The sequence below is a fragment of the Trichomycterus rosablanca genome, chromosome 13, assembly GCF_030014385.1.
Source record: "Trichomycterus rosablanca isolate fTriRos1 chromosome 13, fTriRos1.hap1, whole genome shotgun sequence".
Taxonomy (NCBI): Eukaryota; Metazoa; Chordata; class Actinopteri; order Siluriformes; family Trichomycteridae; genus Trichomycterus; species Trichomycterus rosablanca.
The window spans coordinates 7246427-7266422 of NC_086000.1; the positions used below are offsets into that span (position 1 = coordinate 7246427).

The window sequence follows — 19996 nt, forward strand, 5'->3', positions numbered from 1 at the left end:
GCGCTTACACAGAGATGGGAGGGGGTGCCCTTAGGGTGTGTCTCTCCGCATGCAACGCTAGGTGGCGCCAAACTCGTCAATGTGTGGGTGGCAAAGATGCATCTGGCTGCTGCTCGTGTTTCGGAGGGGATACGGGTTAGCTTCAATCACCTCCGTCAGGGCAGGGTTCGGCATAGACAGAGAGGAAGCACGATGCTAATTGAACAATTGGATGCGCTAAAAAGGGGAGAAAAAGGGGTAAAAAAAATAAAAAAATTTAAAATAAAAATAAAAAATAAAATATTTTAGCCCAGCATAATAATTCTCTAAATAATGATCAGGTGTTCATGATCAGGTGTTCACATACTTTTGGCTGTTTGGAGTATGTTTAAATGTGTAAACCTGCAATGGGCCTTTCTGCCCATTGTTTCTGGTTGTTCTGGACCCACCGGGAGCTGAGCCTGGGTGTATTATATTGTGTTGCTGTTTTGTTTTCTGTACTCGGATTGCATGCACAGGGGGTCTATTATGCAAGTCCATCAACACTGAGATCTGGGTTCAGATCTCACTGGCACTACTGGCAGGGCCATCTAGGCAGACCTGATGGCCAAAGGCCTGCCGGGGATTGGCACCATGTCCGGAATATTCCTGCCTTGAGCCCAGTGTTTCCCAGTGGAACTGAAAAAATGTTTTGTTTGTTTATTGGTTTAATGCCATCTCGACACACTGGTTACAGTCATGGAACTGAAAAAAACATTAAGACATATTGTTTGCAATGAATGGCCCTGCACTTAACTTCCGAAAGGTGAGTATGAGGGTATTGGGATAGACTCTGAAGTGACTGAACTGAATCAAACGTCCACATCCTGCAGTGACATAGCGACCTCTGGTGTTCTACAGCCGATGAAGTCTGTTATTGCAGCAATGAAGGACAGCCTTTATCCTCATAGCCTAACATTTTGACAGAGTCTTTGTCTTACCTGTTTTTTACATTTGTCTATCTTCTCTTTCTCCTGGGTGGTGAAGAACTTTCCGATCTTTTTGTTCCAACACAGGATCCACTCATATACAACAACAAACTCTCCAGAGGTGGCATTGAGACCGTTATACACGCTCCGACCCAGCCTTTCACTCTCACCTTACAAACACACACACACATATATATAAGAAAAATTAAGGATCTTCACAGCTGATAAATGATGCGCCTGTATTGTGATGAAGCAGAGTGTATTAATACAGTAATATAAAGTACAACCGTACCTATACATTTCCCTCTGTGAACAAAGAGCTCTCCCATGGCACTGTTGCTGAAGTGTAGGACTTCATGAAGGATTGGATTATCTTCACTGAAAGTGTCTCGTCTGATCAACAAAATAAATAACAAAAGAAAAATAAAGACGTTTTAATATTACTACATATTAAGTGTGCATCAAATATTTCTCAGTTCTACTATTGTGACCTAATTGTTGCAGATTGAACTAAATACAAATAAAGTTTTTTCACACCTGTGTCTGCTGCTAGAAGTGGTACGCCGCCTGTTTGACGGTCCTTTCTTGTTCTCAAAGTTTTCTCTGGAAGATACAGGGGAACTGGCCATGCACGATGAAGTCGGGCTCTCTGCTGAGGGCTGCACCACACTCTCCAAACGCTCCTGCAGCAGCAACATATTCATATTTTATATCCACCTGTGATCATACACTGAACCTAAACCAGCCAACTTAACAATACACGTTCTATTCATTTTAATTTAATAAGAGCAAAACATATAAGTAGTACTACAGTCGAATCCGGTTAATCGGACCACATCGGGACGCGATCGTTTTGGTCCTAATAACCGGCTGGTCCGATTACACGAACGTGCCCTATGTTACAAGGAATGATAGTGGAATGACAGCTTTCTCGTGTAGACTTTAATCGTGATTGACAGGAGGGAATTCCTTGCACGTGTTGCCGGACACTCTTGTTTACGCTTGACTTCATTTCGCCGAAAAGCGGAGATGCAGATGGATCCAATAACCACGCTGCTGGCTACTGGGTGCTTCGTTGTGGGAAAGAAAGTGGTGGGCGTGTTCACCTCCCGCTGGTTTTGCTCTCGTCAACACAACTTTTCGGATTTCCTGACCTTTGATAAAAGCATAAATTCTCCCGGGGAGCCCAGGAATCCTCCCATATCTCGCTGACTCGCGTTGCATCCGCTCTAAGTGGCGACTTGTGGCTTCTTTTTCTTATTCGCTCTCACGTTCTTTGGTCCGATTAAACGGGATTTTGGTCCAAATAAGCGAATAACATTACACGTACATAATAGGATTTGTTTCGGTAATTTAGGATTCGGTCCGAATAAGCGGCTGGTCCGATTAACCGGTGGTCCAATTAACCGGATTCGACTGTATATAACAGTACAGTGGAACCTCAACTTAACAGACTAAAGGGGGGCTGGGGGGGGCATTGGTCCATGAAATGCGATTGTCCGAAACAGCAGGGTTTTTTTCCAGGGGTTACGAATATACACTAAGGTCCGCTAAAGTGCTAAACATGCACATTTGATAAACAGTTAAACAAACAATGTAAATAGATAGGTAAATATCTAATGTGAAACCTGTAAATAAATATTAAAATTAATGTACTGTACTACTGGTACAGTAGTCGTGATCATATAGTGGGGACTCTAATACACTATTATTCCGAGTCTGAAGCACTGCTGGTGGCTACTGGAGCAGTGCTTGTGCATAACTAAGCACACGAATTGCAACAATTAAGCATAGTAAAAAATGGAGTAAAAGGCGAGAACAAAGCAAGCCTCCTGAAAAATTAGGCCTATCACTCATGTAAACAGACAGATGTCGCTGACTGGTGGACAATTACTGAACTACTGGTTTTGGTACACTTCTCGCAGGAATTTTAAACAATGGGACGGGACATTTGGTTTTCCAGATTTTGTCCGTTAAATCCGAAATCCGTTAAATGGAGGGCCGTTAAATCGAGGTTCCACTGTATTTTGCTTTTTGCTAAAAGTATTTTGCGGATGCTAATGGTTTCCCCATTCTCTCCCAAAGTAGTCATTTCCATTTCCCAGTGTAACTGTGATGTTGCTTGCACTACTTCTGTTCTGGTCAACACCATTACGTGCCAGCCTGGACAAGCACTCAGTCGCCAGCCGCTTCCCATCACCTGCCAGGGTTGTGTTCTCACACAGAGCCGTATCCTCATTATGTACGGAGAGCCACGTAAATGTGACAAGTTAACAAAATCATAGCACTGTATTCACAATTATTTGTGCTTCTGTGCACAACTACAACACGTGTTTAAATTCAAGTTAATAGCTTGACGTGATTATACCAGATGCATCGTCACCTGTGTGCAAGCGCATTCAAAGTGACGGGTGGTAGAAAACACTTGCACAAGCAAACACAAGCATCACTTGTTGTTTTCATGCTATAAAAGTCAAATCTTACCAGCTTGGCTATTTCTTTTTTCTTCTTTTCCTCTCGCCTCTCATCTTCTCGTCTCTGAATTTCAGCAAGAATTTCATTTTGCTGTTAAGATATTTTTGATTAGTAAAGTACTAAAATAATGTGATATTTAGTCAAGTACAAAGAACAATAAATGAAAAAGATCAAGAATTTAATTTCCAACAAGTCCATACGTGTGTTGGGTTTCATTTCTATTCATATATACACAGACAGGCATAACATTATGACCACTGACAGGTGAAGTGAACAACACTGATTATCTCTTCATCACGGCACCTGTTAGTGGGTGGAAATATTAGGCAGCAAGTGAACATTTTATCCTCAAAGTTGATGTGTTAGAAGCAGGAAAAATGGGCGAGCGTAAGGATTTGAGTGAGTTTGATGAGGACCAAATTGTGATGGCTAGACGACTGAGTCAGAGCATCTCCAAAACTGCAGCTCTTGTGGGGTGTTCCCAATCTGCAGTGGTCAGTATCTATCAAGTGGTCCAAGGAAGGAACAGTGGTAAACCGGCGACAGGGTCATGGGCAGCCAAGGCTTATTGATGCACGTGGGGAGCGAAGGCTGGCCCGTGTGGTCCGATCCAACAGACGAGCTACTGTAGCTCAAATTGCTAAAGAAGTTAATACTGGTTCTGATAGAAAGGTGTCAGAATACACAGTGCATCTCAGTTGCAGGGCTGTTTTGGAAGCAAAAGGGGGACCAACACAATATTAGGAAGGTGGTCATAATGTTATGCCTTATCTGTGTATGTTGCCTCAAAATATGTGTGTTTAGCATGTGCAGATTACCCCATACAATGATAGATGCTGGTTTTTGAACTGTCACTTTGTAAAAAGCTTTGTGAGCTAATAGTCTGACAGTTAAAGGACCAACTTTAGCCTTTTTTGGAAACATGTTTGTAATATTTAATAAAGCAGAAGCAGTAATACATCATTAAGCATCATTAAAAATGCCATCATAAAAGTACCATCTGCTCTTCCTGTCTGTGACGCTGGTCAATTCTCTCCTGCTCCTCGAGCGCCAAACGCTCTTTTTGCCTCTGCTGGTTCTTCAGCATCTCCTCATGAAAGGAGCGAGGAGGAGGAACATTGTGTTCAGTCAGGAAGGTTTGCACTAAGTCCGCCAGCTCGTAAATCATCACCTGCAAATGAGACCAGAAACAAAATATGAATCGTCAAATTTACAGATATTTTGGTGGGTACAACATGCAATTTTTGATGTGAAACCCTAATAATACTTCTATAAAAGAAGAGTCAAATGGTAAGCACTGTGTGGGAGGTGGTTTCTTTATTTAGCATCCAGAGATGTTTATTCAGCACCCAGTTTGTGGTTCACAGCTGTTACAGTTGTAACTCTCAGCTCTTTACACTGCCTGTGTCCATATGAAGTGTAAATGTATTTAAATTGGCTTTGGCTTCAGCTGCTGCTAATTTTAAGATAACCGGACACCAATAGTGCCAGCTAGTTATAAACATTGCAAAAAGCAAATCGAGTCAACAGGAAATAAGTGTAAAAACAAAACATACCAGATGAATGTAGATTCATAGGCAAGAACCCTACAAAGCAAAGCACAGCCTTAAGTCTAAATGCTAAATATACATGAAAATGTAGATTTTAAGGCTGAAATCCATTAGGAACACAATTCCACTCTGAGAATGCCAGTTAAAAAAATTATAATATTTAAAACATCAATTGCCTAGTGTGGGAGTACTGCACGGGGGCAAAGCAATGAACGCTGTTACACAATCAATATTTAAGCTTCATAGTGAATGTTACCTGTAATAAATCTTACTTTCTTTAGGCAGTATTAAAGAATCTATCCATCTATCCAACTATCTAACTATACTCCACTGTAAATGTTCATGTAAATGTTTATTCTCTCTTTATTTTTTATTGTTCAATAATACATTGCAGTTTTATATGGATTACAATGTTTAAAATACATTTCATTTGAATGTTGTGGGGTTTGAACTGCCAAATGGCAAAAAAAACTTTATAGAATAAGCAGTTAACAAAAGGGGCACTCATGTTGTGCAGCAGTGTAATGCGCTAGCAAACCACTATGGAGTGTTCAAACTCGTGAGACGATTCTCAGCCGAGCCACCATACAAACACTATTGGCTGTGTTTGAGGGAGGGGAGGTTGGAGGGGTCTCTTCCTGCAGCTGTTGTGATATGTCATCTCCACGGGTGGTCTCGGTGTCTTTGCAAGTGGGTTGGGGGGGGCAAAGCTGGCAGGTGACAGAAGTGGCCGCAGATTGAACACGTGTTGGTGGTGGAGGTGTGTAAGACTCGTCACATGGTGCAGCGGACCTGATGTTCTGGACACTTGGGTAAACAGAGGGGCAATGCAGTCAACTGATCACCACTTGGTGGTGTGTTAAATTTGTCACACTGGGAATTGACTGGATGTTCCAGGTAAACCCAGAAGAGCCTTTTAAGCTGCTTGGGAACGAATGGCAGAGGCTTCAGTGCGAGACAAGAAACTTACACCTGGGAAAGAACTTCTTCCTTGTGTCAAGTGAGGTCGAGGACATCGAGTCTGAATAGACCTAGTTTAAGTCCTCGATTGTAGAGGCAGCTGCAAGAACCAGTAGCAGGAAGGCAGTTGACGCCAAGGGCTGCAGTGAAGGCAGCTGAAGAAGCAAAAGCTCAAACATGGGAGGAGTTCAGAGAGGCCATGAATTTAGAATGGCCTCAACGAGAACACTTCTCACAAGACTTTAAAGTATTTCTAGGGAATTTGTGCCCAGTCGGTCAACAAAGCATTTCTATCAAATGATGTTCCTCAACTGATGTTTCATTTCATTCCAAAAATGTTAAGTGTGGTTGAGGTTAGGGCTCTATGCAGTCCACTGGAATTTTTTTAACTAAGCTTTTCATCATGTCTTTATAGACCTTGCATTGTACACAGGGGCAAAGTTGGAAACATGTCATTTTCTTTAAATAATTGATTTACTACACCTGTTGTAGTTGTTGTTGTGGTTAAAAAACATGAATTTAAAAATTAGAAAGGGTGCCTCAATAATTTTGTCCACATAGTGAATCTCGTAGTTGGCTTGGAAACATCTAGGAATCCCCCAGTAAAGGTTGGAATCTGTTGCTGGGGATAGAAAAGTCTGGACTGGCCTCCTCATCCTGTTGCCACCATGTCCCAAAGCAAGAAAAGTGGATGGAAACTGAGACTGAGAAAGAAACTGTGGGCCAGTTGAAGCACAGTCCAAGGGCAGAATTTGGTGAAGTGTGAACCAAGAGATTCATTGAACTCAGAAACCCTTACTTTTATATGTTCACTTGTTTGGTACGTCACTAGCTTTAAAGTGGGACAAGTAAATACAAAGGCATATTTTACAGGTGCTAATCAATTTTCTATCTGCCTGCATTGGCAGATAAAACAATACTGTAAGTGAGCTGGCTTATTCTTTTAATAGAAATGGTTATTTACATTAATAATAGTCATCAGTTACATTGAATATTATATATAAAATAGTATATGTTGTTCCTAGACTGTTGAAACTGCTTCCTTAGTCAGTTTTTCACAAAGTGGTGAACTGGTGGCCCTATCCTTGCTTTTTAACAGCTGAGCCAACATGGTAAATGAGAAACACAAATATATAATTTACTTTATAATGATTATTAATTGCTCTCACTGGTAACACAACAGTGCTAAGTCAGAATAAATGTGTAGGTGATACGTGATACGTGCCATGTACATTCAAGGTACATTTCCAACAGCTGACCAGAAACGAATGAAAGATTTGTGAGAATTAAAAAAAAAAAAAATATATAAAACACAACCAAACATGAGGGAGTGTAAAGTTGTTGGGATTTTTCAACAGTTGGTGTTGGAATATACAATGAGGGTATTTACAGCTAGTGAATTAACCATACTGAACCCTAAAGTTTTACACTTACCTCACCACATCTTTCCTGGGCTAGTTTGGCCAGCTCAGCTTGGAGGTTCTGAAGATTGTCGTTGGAGAGACCTTTAGCGTTTTTCAGTTCAAGATCTGGAGGCCTGGTTCACGTTAAAAACAGAAAGAGAAATATGCCAGAAGGTGACTAAACTGACTAAACATGACATTTGTGAAAGCAGCTTTAATTTAATGGAAATAGGTGCATAAAAACGTACAAATCTGGATACGTTGGTGGACATTTAACCTCCAACTCGACGGTTACGTAACACTCTTGGCCATGACTCAGGCCTTTGGGACGCAGGTACAGGTGCACCTCTGGAGGTTGTTTAATCTAAAATATGGAAGAGAATAATAATAATAAAAAAACAGATACATGCAACTACAATCTACAAAAATGTCCAATAAAAACATAATACATAATAAACATAATAATAGGAGAAAGCCCAAAATTTTGTTTTTTAGCACATTATACTACAGAAACTGTTATGACTAATTACAGGAGAATTACATTTTTTTTATGTCCATTCAGCTTTACTAGCCAAGTGCAGCACAGGGGCAGTATTTATTGGAATACAGGAAAACAGCAATAAGAAGGGAAACCGGGAACATTATACTGGTTGTGTACTACATATGACAACAATCTACAGGTTGAACAATTTGACCGAAATTCCAAAAGGTATGTCTGGTACAAAACAACAGCGCACATCACGAAAGAACACCCTTCCCAAAGTGAAGCATGGTGGTGCCAGCATTTATGCTTTGGGGCTGTTTTTACTCAGCTGTAACTTGGGCTTTAGTTAATGTGGAGGGAACTATGAACAGTTCCAAATATCAGTCATTTTTTGGCACAAAACCTTTAGGTCTCTGCTAAAAAGCTGACGATGAAGAGGATTTTCACCTTTTACCACTACAACAGCCCAAAGCATACCTCAGCATCAACAAAAGAATGACTTTACCAGAAAAAGATCAAAGTTTTAGCCAAAGTCTAGACCTAAATCCAGTTGCAAATCTGTGGGGAGACCTGAAGTGGGCTGTGCACAGAAAATGACATTTGGCAAATATGACAGATTTGGAGCATGTTCACTCCTAAAAATAGTGGGCAAAGATGGCCAAGTCAAGATATGCCATGCTTATATCGAAAACTGCTACTCGAAAGACTAAATGCTTTTAAACAGTATGTGCTTTAACAAAGTATTAGTTAAAGGGTGTGTATATTTATGTAACCACAATATATCATTTATTTAAGTCTAATAGTAATAATCTAAGGCAGAATAAATGCCTTTATGTGTCATATATACATATACACGTTCACAGTACAAAGAGCAGCCATTGTATGGCACCACTGAGGCCGAGAAGATAAAGGGCCTTGCTCAGGGGTCCAACAGTGCTTAAATTTTATACTTAAACCACTGTCCCTAACTTTTTTATACCCTCTAAAAGTTATACATTGAATTGTACCGATTGTAAGGTATATTAAAGGTGTATTAAGTTTTGAAATTGTTCATCTTGGGCTCATCACAAAAACCAGGCATATTAACAGGAATGTGTAGACTTTTATATCCAAAAGAATGGATCAAGAAACAGGCAAGCGAAGTCTTTTGGACTGACCACTGACTCTCCCAAACAGCCTTAAAAATCTGGAGGTAGATTTTAAACAACATAACCTAAGAATGTCTGAGAACTGAAGGACTTCTGCTAGTAAATAAATCTTACAAGAAGAAAATGTTTGGACTTTTAGCAGGCTGAGACATTTACCCAAGTTGGTACTATCCTAGTAGGGTGCTAAAACTATAGCAAACTGCAGTTGGAAATCAAATGTATTTCAGTTGGTAACCGACTTTAACAGAAAACTAGAGCAAACTAAAGAGTTGAACGCGACACAAACCAGTAGCACTACAAGCATCACTACGAAGTTATTATGCAATCTGGAATTTCCCTGTTTGCAATGTTAAACTGACTACTGTATATTCATTAACTTAAGGAGGCAACGTTGTTGCACCTTCCACGGATGTTTAGTCCGGATATCCTGAAAATCATCCCCGAATATAGATGCCAACGCTTCCAGTTCATTCTCCTGCTGCACTACATAATCATCACTTCCATCCACACAGTCAATGAGAGAAGCGCTCATTCTTCTGTACTGAGGCATACATCTCTCACTCCTGCTCCTTCCACAGCAACGAAACTGGCGCAAAATCAAGTCTTACTCGAATCAAATCATTCGTTTTTCATTAAAGGAACTAAATAACCGTGACACGCAGTAACCACACCACTCGCGCTGTCGCGTCAAAACTGTCGCCCGCGTGACGCAACACTCGCAAAGTTTTTTCTCCGCTTGTGTCCGCATTCGCAGTGTAGCAACTTTCCCTACACACTACACACTACACACTACACACTGAATTTTGGTTGCTCTGCATCCCGTAGGCTGCTCAGACTGGCCTCTACATCTCTCCAGTGCCCCGTGTCCCAAAACACGCGCTAGACATTCAACTCAACACTCAAAGACATTATTATTAAGGCACTATTTGATGATTTTACGTGATTCAATAAGTGCACTACATTATACATAAGTTGTGATTGAGAACGTACATTTATCAGGAAAACATCCCGCCTCTTTAAACAACGATTGGCTCGAGTATCACGCTTCCTGCAGCGTGATTGGTTCCGTCATTTAAAAAAATCGTTTTATTATTGTTTTTATGTATTTGGTCATTTCGGCTCTTTTTAGTGAGTCATATTCAATGAATCATATTTTACTACTAGAACCGACTCCCAAACGAGTAAAAATATTTTCCAAAACTTTTCAAACTCAGCCAAAGCTAGCAATGTTTTATAGAAGACCGTCTCTCAAAACAAATATCTCTATCAAATAACATTTTGATTAATTTTCAGAAAATTAAATAAAAACATTTTTTTAATTCATTTTATTCTGTCAAATGTTATATTATACGTCCAAATCTGTAAAAATTAAAAATTGCCAGAAAATTGCCTTAACACCTGAAACATTTTTTAAAAGTATTAAGGTTTTTTAAGTGTTGTGAGATGGAATAATAACATTACAATAAATAATATAAATAAAATAAATGCTTTACCGTCCCAGCTTTTTTGGAATGTGTTTTAGGCCTGAAATGCAGGAATGGATGTTTATTAACAAATACAATTAAAATGACCCAACAAAACCGAAAATATCTTGGGTTCATAGTGCCTACAATGAAATAAAAGTAAATTTAAGAAAACACTGCATTTTTTTTATTTGCATTTTCCATACTGTCCCAACCTTTTCCGATTAGGGGTTCACCCTCTGTTATCCTCTTCCAGTGTTCTGGACAGTTTGTCAAGCAGCGAATACCAGTACTTTGATAACATCTGGTTAGAACTCTTGTGTCTATCTGTTACTATCACTGGTCAGTCTGTAATCTCCATTCAAATAAAGCAATCCTTGGTATTTCTATCCAGCTACTTTCACTGCTGATAGTGCAAGGCAACTAAATATAGCTTTTTCTATCCAAAGAAGATATGTTAACTTACAGAAGCAACTTCTGTGAATCTATATGGGTCTATATGGGTATAAGAGCATATAGGTTAAGAGGATACCGTTTACCGTAACCTAGTTATGGCATGGTGTGATTTATTGATAATCCATTTATGATCTATAAAATTATATTGATATTTCAAGTAACTTGATAGTTTATTGGACTGTAACATCTTCCAAAAATGTGATTATAGTAAAAAAAAAAAAAAAAAAAAAAAAAAAAAAACATTAATACAGTACTTTTCAGTCTGAGGGAGAATTTTGATATGCAGAAGTCGTTTATAAATTTAGTGCATCTATTCAGCCCATCACCACAGAGACATATGTCAGTTGGGGCTATAAAGGTCACCACAAATAAGGAGCCCTGCTTTCAGGCCTGATCTAAGACTCAGTTCTACAGTATCTTACAGCACCTGCTTCCTACTATGACCCTAAAAGGAGACCTTTCAGCCAATCATGGCTTCACTACCATACCACCCATCCAATCACATTATAGGTGATAGCCAAATGGGTGTAAGCACCCCCACAAACCAGCTGCTGTCCACGTTTGGGGTTCCAGACCACATACCAGTCTGTGGGCCTACCGGCAGATAGAGTTTCCGGGTGGGGTGGGTAGCAGAGTATCCTGAATGCCTTAACTAGTTCCGTCCTTTCCCCCCTTGTCTTAAGTATATCCATAAGTGAACATACCTAGCTTGCAATTAAATTTAGTTGATTTAAGTATCATGCGATATAAAAAAACACTATATTAACCCACACTTTATGTTAATAATTACAGAAGAATGATGTGATTAAAGAAAATAATAATACTGTAGATTTTAGACTGAAGACCTGGAGGATTGGGTGATGTTGTGTGTGGGGGAGGTGAAATATAGTGAGTTTTAAATGTAGGCCAATCATTTTGTTTCCTGATATTTTTACTACCCCACAGATTATTAAGTTAAATATATATATATATATATATATATATATTAATTTAAAAAAAGTATAAAATAGTTTAGCTGCTATAAATAAATCACTAATAATAATAACAATAATAACAATACATTATTCATAGAATCATTTAAAGCAAAGAAGAATATATTATTATATTATTATTATTATTATTATTATTATTATTATTATTATTATTATTATTATTATTATTATCTATAGCAGTTCATTTATTTTATGCTTTATTTAATAATCAGTTTTGAAAAACAATAGTAGGCTGTTAATATAGTCTAAAATTGTAAACACATATTACCCTTAATGTATTTAAAATGTTAATTTTACCCCACCCACTCCCAGCACTACCCAATTCATTCAGTTCTTATTCTTATAAGTAATTAAACATAAAAATAAAAAAGTAAAATATTATTTTGAGGGAAGGGGTTCAATAAATCGAGGAAGGCCCAAATAAAGTATAACTGTGTGTGAGGAACTATGCATTTTTTTTTTAAATGAATAAATAGTAATATTAAAGACCCCTGAATGTAATTAAAGTTACTAAAACTGTCATCTGTCTCACACTGTTTTTTTTACAGTGTCAAGCTGCTATTTCTGAGGAAATGCTGCTCCATGTTAAAAGGATCCAATTGCTATTCGATCAAGATAGATATGTTTACTAGTGGCGAGGGGGAGGTGGGGGGCTCTTTTTTCAAAAGCTCTTATTTGGGCCTAAGCAAACTCTTTGCTCCACCCCAGACCCCATAGCTTGAGTCATATATAAGGGTAGCTGTGTTCCCTGTCTCTTTGTCCCAGTGGAAGCATCAGTCCTGCAATACAACTTGGTAAGTGTTTATTAATGTTGGTTTATGTTTGAAGCTTTTTTATTCTTAAAAAGCTTATAACTGTTGATTAAATAGTGATTAAATTAGTGTTTTACTAAGATGGCTAGTCTAGGTGTGATGTAATTAAATTGTTTAAATTGATTAAATCGGGAGAAATACCAAACATCAAAAAAATTTATTCATTTCTTGTTTACCACTCTAGGAGAACTAATACTGTATATTCACGTTTATTTAATACAACTTAGCACGTCACGAATAGTATAATTGAGAGGCCAGAGGCCAGGATGTAAAATGAGTTGTTAAAATGTGATGACAGCTGCAGGCTGAACAGACACCGGCTCAGATAGACAGCAGCAGAAAAGAAACTGTGAAGGCTTAACAGCAGGAGCAAAGGCGCTTAAAATAGACGTTGAGGCTCTAGCGTTAGACCTTTTTGGCTCTACTTCAACAAGCCGAAAAGCTCATCGACTGTTTTAGGAGATACAGTTTCAGTAACCTTTTAGATACATGGATTTATAAATACGTAGTAGGGTAGGTCAACAGGTTCATTAGTTCTAGTAATCTACATTTTTCAGTTTTAAAATGAATAAAACATTGTTAGAATTTAAGCATTTTTGCCGTTTTCTAGTTTGTTTAAAACTAAAGACAAAGTTATTAAGCTGAGTAGAGTGATTGGAGTAAAAACTATTCAGGATAGAGTTTGCTGTAAGAAATGTTACTAACTAAAATAAAAATTCAAATTCAGGCTAACATGGCCCTAGGTTTTAGGACTCATTAAGGTTCAAAGCCAAAACCAAAACTATAGGCACCACTTGGGCTCACCTGAATTTACATTAATTTACTACTTATAACTGTCAGATTAATTCTCAATTAGCAGAAATCCACAGCACAACCAGCTACTCACAAACTAAGGATTTAACATGACTTGTATCTCTAGTGAATAGAAGCACAAATCTATAGATATAAGCCTTGTAATACCAGCATCAATTGCTCTTTTTAAGTGTGGCCCTGTTTGGCAAGGTTTCAGTTGTTTAAACTGATTAAAAGATACATTTATGTTTTCATAGCTGGGCTCCACTTTCAAAGTACTAAAATGTCCTGCATATCAGCCCTTGCATAACCATACCATCTTACCTCCAGACCATCCCAGAAACCAACCATGTGTGACGACGAAGAGACTACCGCCCTTGTGTGCGACAACGGCTCTGGCTTGGTCAAGGCTGGATTTGCCGGAGATGACGCTCCCCGTGCTGTCTTCCCTTCCATTGTTGGAAGGCCACGCCACCAGGTGAGACTCTAGAGTACACAAAGTTTAAGTATAAAGAACATACTACTATTAAGTAAAAATAAAGTACTCTTTTGTCATTTTGATGAAACACACACAAACCTTGGCTACTCTTTTCTTCTACAGGGTGTGATGGTTGGTATGGGTCAGAAAGACAGCTACGTTGGTGATGAGGCCCAGAGCAAGAGGGGTATCCTGACCCTCAAATACCCCATTGAGCATGGCATCATTACTAACTGGGACGATATGGAGAAGGTAGGTGACCTGATACTAGCTCTTAAACTCATTGTACACTGTAAAGTTTAATAGTTTATCCATCAATTATTTTATGCAGAATAAACATGAGCTATTCAACAAGACATTATTATATAATACCACACTATATGTATATTTGATTACATCAATCGGACCATGTTTGTTTATTTCTTTCAGATCTGGCACCACACCTTCTACAATGAGCTCCGTGTAGCTCCTGAGGAGCACCCCACCCTGCTCACTGAGGCCCCCCTTAACCCCAAGGCCAACAGGGAGAAGATGACCCAAGTATGTTTACTGGCAACTCTTTTGTCAAAATGGTTTTTGTCATATTCACACAGCTGCACCAAAAGTAACACATTTCAAATCTTCACTTTCAGATCATGTTTGAGACCTTCAACGTCCCAGCCATGTATGTGGCCATTCAGGCTGTCCTGTCTCTGTACGCCTCTGGCCGTACCACTGGTCAGTATTAGCAATAATACAACTAAATTCTAAAACAGTGAATTATTGTAGATGGGCACTTATGCTACAGTAAGTCTCAAAATTAATGACAGAAATAGGTGTTCCTATTGGTCCACTTTTAAACAGCTCTATGAAAGTATACTGTTAAGGTGGACAAATACATTTCGCTATCTTGCAGGCTTTTGTGATTCAATAATTTATTATTTCTTATAATATACACAGATGATGAGTTTGATAATATAATAATACTACATATAATACTACATATGCTAATTAGCCTCTAAACTTGACTTCCTAATGGTTTAAAAAACATGAAATTGCGGTAAAGTACGCTAACTCACCAGAGTTGGGGTTTCAAATACATCGTATCGAATCTCAGCTCTGCCTTTCCGACTAGCCTTCTGATTGGCTGTTGTTCAGGGTTAGAGGGTAAAAAGTCGGATCATAGGTCCTCATAACTGGTGCGACTGCGGCCCCTGCTGGCTGACTGATGCCGCCTGCACAGGGCTGAGGAATAATGCTGATGGGGGTGTGGCCCTTCGTACACAGTGCCCGTCAGGTGTATGAACTCGACTAATTTTTGCAGGTGAAAAATGCAGTCTGTACTGACTGTGCGTACTGGAGGGTAGTATGTCAGTTGAGAGGCGTCCTCAGTCAGCGGTGAAGAGTCGAATCAGTATAGAGGACGCATTCAGGGTAATTGGACACGACTAGACTGGGGGATAAAAATTGGGGGAAAAAAGAGGGGAAAAAATATAAATAAAAAAAAACATGAAATTATGCTGCAGTGTCAATTTTTGTAGTTTTTAAGGGTGACGCTAGAGTCAGTGGAGTAGGCTGTATTATGAACAAGTATAGACAATTATGTATTATGATCAATACTACATTGACAACACTACATTAATGTTCTGTTCTTATGATGTTTGATTCAGGAAGGAATCGTTTGCTTGAACGATTCTTTCTAGTTTTTTAAACATAACCAAGCCAATTTATAAACTAAACCAAATCCAATACAATTATAGTACTAGTTTTAATTTTTTTATGATATAATTATAACAAAAATAGATATATTTGATTGGTAGTGAGTGGACCTAACAGGCATTAGTTGCAGAAACCAAGTTCCAGCTGATAATTTACATTTATCACCACAAATACAGCCAAATTAAAGTGTAATGTAGAAACAAACAAAAACGATATTTACTATATTTATATATACTTATTTTTATATAAGTTACCAATTATATTACTAATAAATTACCAATAAACAGTTAGTGTTAAGACTCAAACTGCACACATAACCGTGACAGCTAGTCAAAATAATACAGTATATTTGCTCTAAGTTAGTATTAGTAGAAGAGTAGTACTTGTTCCAACTCTACATAAACTTGGACAAGTCTGTGTTCCAATTTAATTTGTATTATTCCTTTAGAGACAGATATTTTGTACAGAAAGTCAGTACGTTTAAAGTTCTCTCTGGTCGTCTTTCAGTTAGCCAAGCAATTTCAGTATATCAGACAAAAAGTGAGAGAAATGTAACCCTGACAAACTGTGATAAAAGTGCCACCTGTGGTTATTGGAAGTATCAGCACTGTACTGTCAACGATGTGCCACAAACTTGGAGGAGCCTCAATCAATTCTAACTAAAAGCTCCCCTCTGCAGGTATTGTGCTGGACTCCGGTGATGGTGTGACCCACAACGTGCCCATCTATGAGGGTTACGCTCTCCCCCATGCCATCATGCGTCTGGATCTGGCCGGTCGTGACTTGACTGACTACCTGATGAAGATCCTGACTGAGAGAGGCTACTCTTTCGTCACAACCGGTAAGTTCCAGTCCAGTTAAATTACACTAAGTTTACGCTGTAGAAAGGTTGTACATTCGGCTCACTCTTTATCTGAACTTGCTGATTACAGCTGAGCGTGAGATTGTGCGTGACATCAAGGAGAAGCTTTGCTATGTGGCTCTGGACTTCGAGAACGAGATGGCCACCGCTGCCTCCTCCTCCTCTTTGGAGAAGAGCTACGAGCTTCCCGACGGTCAGGTCATCACCATCGGTAACGAGCGTTTCCGCTGCCCCGAGACCCTCTTCCAGCCTTCCTTTATTGGTGAGTTGTACTTTATCTTAAATAATACATCGTTTATCTTCATTTACTCTGTACCTGTGTTTTCTGACTGCTATTATCCTCTTAAACCTCAGGTATGGAGTCTGCTGGTATCCATGAGACTGCCTACAACAGCATCATGAAGTGCGACATTGACATCCGCAAGGACCTGTATGCCAACAACGTGCTGTCTGGTGGTACCACCATGTACCCTGGTATTGCTGACCGTATGCAGAAGGAGATCACCGCTCTGGCTCCCAGCACCATGAAAATCAAGGTGAGAATTCAGTTAGAATGTGTGCACTGTTGCAATGAAAGCTAGATTATTATAATAATTGATAAAGTCATCTTTCCACATCACAATAGCATTGTAGTATATGGACTGTCTGCACCCAGACCTTCACAGCCACCATGTCCTGCTTTTATTTGTGTTACTTTAAAGACATGTAAAAACTTAACAAACCCTCTCTTTCTCTAGATCATTGCTCCCCCTGAGCGTAAGTACTCTGTCTGGATCGGTGGCTCCATCCTGGCTTCCCTGTCCACCTTCCAGCAGATGTGGATCACCAAGCAGGAGTACGATGAGGCAGGCCCATCCATTGTCCACAGGAAGTGCTTCTAAGCTGCAAATCTTACATTTGTACTGTCTCTTTTACTGTATATACATGTCCTCTTGTGATAAATGTGGATCATTATAACTGAATGTGTTGTTTTCACTTTTCATATTTAATGAACACATCACATCATATCATACATTTTCCACAGACACAGCCAGCTCATTTAAAAGCTGTCACAGTGGTTCTTAAACTTTTTGAAGCCAATGACAAAAGTTAAGAATACAAAAAAGGCAAACGTAGGCAAAATGAATACCCACTACACCTGGAATCCAGGGTGTGGAAAGCAGTGCTTTTTAAAGTGTAAAAGGAAGCAAGTTGAAAGCTATGTATGGCAGCTCTATTACAGCTCTATCCTGCTTTCCACAAGATTTACAATTAAAATTATTAAACCCCTTTGCAAATTAGGGAAGGGAGGGTTTATTAGCTTTATTAGGTGTATTCAATTTACAAACTTTCAGCTGTTTGCTATAAACCAATCAAACAAGGACAATATAAATAATATACACAATATAAATAGCTAATTACTACTGCAGTCTCAGAATTATTCAACCCCCTGAATAGAATCCCTCATAAGAGCACACTTGCAAATCAGGTGTTGTCTCATACACACCTGATGCAAGGGCTTGCAATAAAACACACTAAATATCGGGACTGTCTAGGAGTTTGTTGACTGTATTTGACTGAATGAAGGAAATATGGCAGGAAATAAGTCAAGAGTGTTGTCCAAAACAGTTAAGAGAAGAGAAAATTGCCTTGCACAAACAAGGAAAAGGAAAGTTGAAGGAACACTGGGTACACTACCTGAGCATGGCAGGATAAGGAAGATATCACTGGTCGCCACCAGATTCCTAAGGAGGCAGGTGGTCAAAAACCATCGAGTGACTGCAAAAGACCAGCAACAAGATTATTGCATAGTAAGGCACATACTAAACACTAAAGGTCTCTATGCCCAAACTCCAGGATGTACACATCTACTGTAAAAAAGCACAAGAAAAGTCATCTCCAATGTGTGCAAATAAGCCACAGAAGTTTTGGGATTCTGTTCTGTGGAGTGATGGAACTTTTCGGAGGAAGAATAAAGCATATGCTGGAAGGAACACCCTGCAGTGGAGGACGCATGGCTTGGTGATGCTCTGGGGCTGCCTTGCTTCCCCTGGCACTAGAAAACTGCATGATGTTAAGGAAGAAGGCTTGGTTCTCAATCTGATTCTGTTCTGGTAAATTCCAAAGGTGACAGATGGGGATGAGGTAATGGCTTTGTACAAGCCATTTAAGTTCCTTCACACCAAACTTATCAAACCATGTCTTTATTGACCTCATGTTGCCTAGTAATACAGTCATGCTGAAAAAGTAAGGCGCTGGTAGCATTTTATTCCTCATGGCTGTTGCAAATCATAGCTATGCTTGCTGGCTAAGGCGCATGTATGAGCGGTGGATGATTCACAAAGACGTCTCTCTGTAGGACCCTACCTGTGAAAAGACAAAAAGGCTAAAAAGTCAAATAGACATTTTACAAAGACTGCACTTTAACTGGCGTTGTATTCAGGGCTATTATGATGGATGAAATTACTTATTCTAAATGTCCTAATCCATGTGTCATAGGCTTTAATAACAATGTAAATGATACAGCCACAGTCACATTTGAGATTTTATAAATAATGTTAATAAATCACATTGCTGGTGTGAGAGAAATAATACACCAAATAGAAGGCAGGATGCTCTGGAGACATGTTTCCTCACTCACATTCACACATATTTTGAATCCAGATAAATAGAAATATGGAGCTGAAAAGTAGCCACACAAACATATTTCCTAACACTGCAGGGTCGCTCAGATTTCATTTGCACCACTGGGACTGAGAACACAACAACCTGCACAACACTAATCCTCAAGTATAGACTAACGTATACATTTTCAATGTGTTGTTACTTAACATTAACTAGAGTAAATTCAAATAGAATTGAATTAGACATAGAGAGGTTGTACTGTTGATCGAGTTGAACTAAACTAAACAAGGGGTTCCAAAAGTTACAAATACGTACTAGCTTGAAACTCATTGTCAACTGGTTCTGGGTGTGGCGATGAGTTTAAAGGCATTGAGTTTCAAGGTATCTTTTTCCATAAGGATGTCTGGGAAACCTGTTAATGCATTCCCTGGTCCTGTGGAACTGCATATATTTTAGGCAAATGTCAAATAATGGGATTGTTTTTGACACTTATACACTGAACTACAATTGAAAAACAGTTAAACATGATGAAACCTGCACTTTATTTTTTTATTGTTTCCTTATGCTTCTTAATCGTGGAGATGCTTGATCTTGGAATACCGTATTCCGTTCAGTAAAGGCACATTCACATGAGAAGCAGCACAATAGCTTTTGCGCTGGCTGTGCCGATGCACAAAGCTTAATGTGAATTATTGTACTAAAATGTACTAAAATTAAGGTGCAATACTCTCTAGTGTTATGAACAATAAACAATAAATTAAAAAAACTAGAATTTACAAAAATTACTAAAATTTACAGAACTAGAATTTACAAAAAATACCAAAATTTACAGAATTTACAAAGACAGCAATACAATAGAACACAAACCTGTT

General features: G+C 38.8%; 2 protein-coding genes across 2 annotated transcripts in view; one reads left to right on the plus strand and one right to left on the minus strand.

Moving 5' to 3' along the window:
* The window catches only part of eif2ak4 (eukaryotic translation initiation factor 2 alpha kinase 4), a 57858-nt gene extending 48278 nt beyond the window's left edge, over positions 1–9580 (minus strand). The window contains exons 1-8 of the mRNA XM_063007324.1: positions 9368–9580; positions 7584–7699; positions 7367–7469; positions 4420–4593; positions 3432–3512; positions 1485–1630; positions 1240–1340; positions 960–1117 (exon numbers count right to left, since the gene is read on the minus strand). Coding sequence (XP_062863394.1) covers positions 960–1117; positions 1240–1340; positions 1485–1630; positions 3432–3512; positions 4420–4593; positions 7367–7469; positions 7584–7699; positions 9368–9517 — 1029 coding nt within the window. The 5' untranslated portion in view covers positions 9518–9580. The remainder of the gene's footprint in view (positions 1–959; positions 1118–1239; positions 1341–1484; positions 1631–3431; positions 3513–4419; positions 4594–7366; positions 7470–7583; positions 7700–9367) is intronic.
* Positions 9581–12588: 3008 nt separating this feature from the next.
* On the plus strand, positions 12589–17477 carry actc1b (actin alpha cardiac muscle 1b). The gene is made up of 9 exons (XM_063008098.1): positions 12589–12672; positions 13813–13960; positions 14084–14212; positions 14390–14500; positions 14593–14677; positions 16338–16499; positions 16591–16782; positions 16875–17056; positions 17258–17477. The coding sequence occupies exons 2-9, from the start codon at positions 13832–13834 to the stop codon at positions 17399–17401; spliced, it is 1134 nt and encodes a 377-aa protein (XP_062864168.1). The 5' UTR covers positions 12589–12672; positions 13813–13831; the 3' UTR covers positions 17402–17477.
* The last annotated feature ends 2519 nt before the right edge of the window (positions 17478–19996 follow it).